At 34.0% G+C, this 6,176-nt stretch overlaps 1 protein-coding gene across 1 annotated transcript in view; it reads right to left on the reverse strand.

Moving 5' to 3' along the window:
* The window catches only part of OVCH2 (ovochymase 2), a 19,274-nt gene extending 18,322 nt beyond the window's left edge, over positions 1–952 (reverse strand). Inside the window, 1 exon segment of the mRNA XM_007459869.1 lies at positions 865–952. Coding sequence (XP_007459931.1) covers positions 865–952 — 88 coding nt within the window.
* Positions 953–6,176: the final 5,224 nt, after the last annotated feature.

Genomic DNA, 6,176 nt, shown 5'->3' on the forward strand with positions numbered 1-6,176 from the left:
AAAAAAAAAAAAAAAAAAAAAGTTGGAAGGAAGAACAAATGATTTTTCTTTAAAATAGATCCTTGAAAGCATAGCTATTTAGATTAATATGTTAAAATATACAAAATAACTTCTCATTTAAGCCCCATTCTCTGCCTGTGAATCAAGCACTATGACCCCCACATTACTGATGGGAAAATGAAGAATCAAAGAGATACACAGCTAATTAATGACAAAACATGGATATAACATTGTCTTTTGATTCTGAACCCAATACAGGTATAATATTGAATCAAAGCTTATTTTCTAGCTGTTTCTGTTGACTGAATCATAAATACCTTAGAAACAAAATTTAGTATTTCCTGAACTAACTGAAGCAAAGATAGAAAACATGATAATTCTTGAGGCTGGTACAAATCTGACTGTGAAGAAGCCTGCCAAGAACTGTTCTCAGATTATGTTACTTGAGGAAGAAAAGACCATTTATATATATATAAATAATAGACTACAGGAAACATGCTTCGTGTTTCCCAGCAATACAATTTTTTTAAAGATTACAAATGCTTCCAAATTTATGCTGATTTCCAGAATTTGCTCCATGAAAGGAGATGGGATTGTGGAATGTGTCCAAATAAGTGAACAATTCCAGTTTTCTCCAGATCAGTGCAACTTGTCCAAGTTGTATTCCATTAACGTTCTATTCAGTTTAATATGATGATTGCAGGAGAAAAATCCAAATTAATTACATGAAAACTAATTAGATCTCCAAAATATATTTGTCTCTCCTGTTCTCCCAAAGGAATATGGAGTGGAACTGTGAGAGCCATTGCCAGCAAAGTTTATTTCTTCAGATAAAAGTAGTTACAGAGATCATTTGGAACTTACCTTTGGGGAGAGAGAGAGTTGCAGATTTACTCTGTTCCAAACAGATCATTCCAAGCAGTAAAATGAGCTTATTCTTGCTCATATGCATTTTGAAACTCAAGAGTTTTTCCCTGGAATTTTAGAGAGACTAAAGAGAACCAAAATAGAAAGCCTTGTGAGAGCAGCAATATACCAACTTAAAAGAAAGTTACTCATTAACCAAGACACGAGGCATTCAACCATGTCCATATGACGTTTCTGAATGTGGTTTCTTGCAAAGATCTTTGCAAGACGTGGGGAGTCAACCACAGAAGCATAGTCTTGCTCAAGCAATAGTACATGTCCCATTACACCCACATCCATTCGTTGCTTCCCCTAGAGTCTATCTGGCTAGCCAAGTGGTTGGTGCCTAAGGCTTCCATTTGCAAACATTACTTGCTTCTTGTGACAGGTTTCCACTTTCTACAAAAGGATTGAATATCAAAGTTGTCCCTGTTGGCAAGGATAGGCTTTCCTACATGCTTGCAAACATCCCATCAGAATATGCTAAAACATTTATCTTTCTCTTGTTTCCCAAATGTAAATGGATGGTTATAGCCAGCTGTTAGAGGAAAGATAATTTGGTAGCACACTCGGGAACTCAATTTAGGATACTGTCCATTGAGGCATTTGTGAATCTACATTCTTTCACCATTTTTTTGTATTTATGGAAGGCAAAAACTAAATCACTTTTGCTTCTAAACCTGGTAGATGATGTGGCATGGGGGAAGTGGCTCTGATTATATTCATTTTCCTTTTCCTTGGCTGAGTTTTGGGGACGTGGTCAGTATGTAAGAAACACTTGTGGATTGGCCATTGCCATGTATGAGCACACTGGAATGTGAATTTTTTTCTGTCACCTTTTACAAATTACCTGCCCAAAACAGCCATTGTCAAACCAGAAATCTCTTTCTTGTAGCAAATTTTGCCCTTCTACAAAATAAACCTATAAAAACATAACACATACAACTAATATACACGCAAAACAAATAAGTTTTAAAACCTAAAATTTGGTGAGAACTGCAAATTTAGGGAACAGTCAAGACCTTATGAAAAGAAGGACACGCAAACACCAATTGAGCATTTATCCACAAATATTCAGTAAGAAAATAATATCTTCAAAGTGCTGAGCAAAAATAACTATCAACTTAGAATTTTATGCCCAGCTAAGTGATCATCTAAGAATAAGAGTGAAATAAAGATATTTTTAGGAAAAAAAACACTTGAAAGGATTTACTAACAGCATACCATCGCTAAGAGAGCCACTAATGCAGAAAGTACATCAGAAGACAGAAATTAAGTCCAGGAGGAAGGAGAGGGATATAAGAGGAAATGATGAATAAAGAAAAAATGGGTAAACTGTATGTAAATCTAATCAAGCATAAAGTAACAATAGTAATGACTAATTTGAGATTATATGGTGAGGGTATCTAGTTGTCTATCCAATATGTAGTCTCCCTTTTTTTTCTTGGAAACAGAACCCTGATTTTGTTGGGTTCTTCAAAGTGCCCAATTTAAAAACAAAACAAAACACATTTTCTAGCTTCCCTTGCATACGATGAGGCCTTGTTACTCAGTTCTTGTTGTTGATTTAGGGTTCATGGAATATTCTATAAAAAGGTTAGATGGACTCAGCTGACATAAACATTTTGGCTCTAGACTTTTTCCCTTCCTCCTTTCTGAAAAATGAACAAAATGGTTAAAGCTGGAGCAACCATTCTGTAGCCCCAAAGCAAGAAGCACAAGGTAAAGATGGCTGAGTGGAAAGATAGAAGTCTAGGTACCTAATATTTTGTGGAGCTGCTGCATTAAATTTCTCATTATGTGCACAAATAAGCCACAGTCGTTAATTTTTAGTTTGCCTAATTATCAGTGACATAAAATGTATTTAACAGTAATTAGTGTTTAGTTTTCCATGTATTGCAGTTTTGCATGCTTTGCTCATATTTCTACTTGGTTGGTTATCCTTTCACCTTTTTGTGATGGAAAACTTAAAATCTCTATAAAAGTAGAGAGAATAGTATAATTAACCTCCATGTACCTATCACTCTGCTTTAACAACAACCCACATTTGGCCCATTTTATTTCTTATACAACTTTCTTACAACTCTGTAATCTTATACATATTTTTGAAATATAGTTAACTTACAATATTACATTAGTTTCAGATGTACAACACAGTGATTCAAAGTTTTTATAGATTACACTCCATTTAAAGTTGTTATAAAATATTGGCTATATTCTTTGTGCTGTACAATATATCCTACCAGCTCATTTATTTTATACATAGTAGTTTGTACCCCTTAATCCCCTACTCTTATCCTGCTTCTACCCTTTTCCATCTCCTCACTTGTAACGACTAGTTTATTCTCCATATCTGTGAGTCTGTTTCTGTTTTGTTATATTCATTCATCTTATTTTTTAGGTTCCACATATAGGTGATAACACACAGTATTTGTCTTTCTCTGTCTGACTTATTTCACTAAACATAGTATCCTCCAAGTCCATTCATGCTGTTGCAAATGGCAAAATTTCATTCTTTTTATGGCTGAGTAATATTCCAGTGTGTGTGTGTGTGTGTATATATATATATATACACACACACATACATATATATATATATATATATATATATATATATACACACATACACCACAACTTCGATGGTTTCCTTTGCAGTTCAAAAGCTTTTTGGTTTACTTAGGTCCCCTTTGTTTATTTTTGCTTTGTTTCCTTTGCCTTAGGAGACAGATCCAAAAAATATTACTACAATATATGTCAAAGAGTGTTCTGCCTATGTTTTCTTCTAGTAGTTTTATGTTTTTTCAGTCTTACATTTAGGTCTTTAGTCCATTTGAGTTTATTTTTGTATATAGTGTGAGAAAATGTTCTAATTTCATTCTTTTACATGCAGCTGTCCAGTTTTTCCAGCATCATTTATTGAAGAGATGTCTCTTCCCTGTATATAGTATTGCCTCCTTTGTTGTAGATTAATTGACCATAAGTGACCATATTTCTGGGCTCTCTATTCTGTTCCATTGATCTATGTGTGTGTTTTGGTGCCAGCACCATACTGTTTTGATGACTGTAGCTTTGTAGTACAGTTTGAAATCAAGGAGTGTTGATACCTTCAGCTATGTTGTTCTTTCTCAACATTGTTTTGGCTATTTGGGGGTTTTGTATTTCCATACAAATTTTAGAACTATTTTTTCCTAAATAGTTCTGTGAAAAATACCACTGACATTTTTATAGGGATTGCATTCAATCTGTATATTACTTTGGTAGTATGATCATTTTAAAAATAATAATTATTCCGGTCCATGAACAAGCTGTATCTTCCATCTGTATTGTCTTCAGTTTCTTGGTCAGTGTATTATAGTTTTTAGAGTACAGGTCTTTTAACTCCTTAATTAGATTTCTTTCTAGTTTTATTTTATTCTTTTTGATGCAATGGTAAATGGGGATGTTCTCTTAATTTCTCTTTCTAATAGTGCATTGTTAGCATATAGAAATGAAACAGATTTCTGTATACTGATTTTGTGTCCGGCAACTTTACCAAATTCATTGATGAGATCTAGTAGTATTTTGGTTGTGTCTTTAGCATTTTCCATCTATAATCTTCTTTTGAAACAAATCCCAGGCATTATTTTATTTCATCTATAAACAATTCAGTATCTCTCTTTTTTTTTTTTTTTGAGGTACGTGGGCCTCTCACTGTTGTGGCCTCTCCCGTTGCAGAGCACAGGCTCCAGACGCGCAGGCTCAGCGGCCATGGCTCATGGGCCCAGCTGCTCCACGGCATGTGGGATCCTCCTGGACCAGGGCACGAACCCATGTCCCCTGCATCGGCAGGCGGACTCTCAACCACTGCGCCACCAGGGAAGCCCAGTATATATCTCTTATATATAAGGACTCATTAAAAACATAACCACAATAGCATTAGTAAATCAAAAAAATGATAATTCTTTAATATCAAATATTTGGTGTTTGAATTTTTCCAACTGTCTTACAATATTTTTTTTTTACAATTGCAGTGAGTTAAAATCTAAAGGTCTACCCATTTCATTCAGTTGCTGTATCTAATTGTTAAGCTATAGCTTCCTTCTCTCTTGTTTTTGCAATTATTTTTGTTGAAGAAATTGGTTATTTAGTCCTAAAGAATTTTCTACATTATGTGCTTCGCAGATTACATAGCTATTGCCTTTATGATCTCTGTGTGAACTGTGAACTGATAGGTACATCTAGATAGAGTCTTAATCAGATTGAGGTTAGATTTTTGGCAAGAAATTTTATAGTAGGGCTGTATATTTCCTATTGCATCATATCATGAGGCACATAATATCTGGCTGTCTTTTCTATGATTTTAAAATTAGTAAGTAGGTTCAGATTAATTTAGTATAAAGTCCTTCATATTTTTTTCATTTAATGACTTTAAACAGTGCTTGAAAATCATTGCCTAGATCCATTATTTCATTAGTGGTTAAAAAATGATGATATTGTAATTTTATCATTCCTTCTGTGTTTATCAACTAGAACTATTTTATAAAGTTTTCCTTTCATCAATTATATAAGCACCTTAGAGTATATTTGATATCTGAAAACAAATCCTTGTGCTTTTTTTTTCCTCTATGAATCATTTTGAAGAATAATGAGTTCATTTCCTGGCATCCTCCAAAGATGATCAACTAATATTTCTAGCATCATTGTGAAGTAATGTACATATTACAATCTAAATAATCCCATAGAATATCATTCCACTAGATATTCAAGAAAATCCCAATCTTTGTTTATGTTTGGATAAATACGTTTTTATCCATATTTTCAATTATGGAATATAAGACTCAAATAGACTTTCATGGACTTTCCCAAGGCTACACAACTAGTAAATGCTGGAGTGCTGATGCACTTTTTTATTTTTTTAACATCTTTATTGGAGTATAATTGCTTTACAATGGTGTGTTAGTTTCTGCTTTATAACAAAGTGAATCAGCTATACATATAAATATATCACCATATCTCCTCCCTCTTGCGTCTCCCTCCCTATCCCACCCCTCTAGGTGCTCACGAAGTACTGAGCTGATCTCCCTGTGCTACGTAGCTACTTCCCACTAGCTATTAACTTTACATTTCATAGTGCATATATGTCCATGCTACTCTCTCACTTAGTCTCACCTTACCCTTCCCTCTCCCCGTGTTCTCAAGTCCATTCTCTATGTCTGCATCTATTTCTGTCCTGCCCCTAGGTTCTTTAGAACTATATATATATATATATATATATATTTTTTTTTTTTTTA

Source organism: Lipotes vexillifer, unplaced genomic scaffold (genome assembly GCF_000442215.2).
Source record: "Lipotes vexillifer unplaced genomic scaffold, Lipotes_vexillifer_v1.1 scaffold61, whole genome shotgun sequence".
Taxonomy (NCBI): Eukaryota; Metazoa; Chordata; class Mammalia; order Artiodactyla; family Lipotidae; genus Lipotes; species Lipotes vexillifer.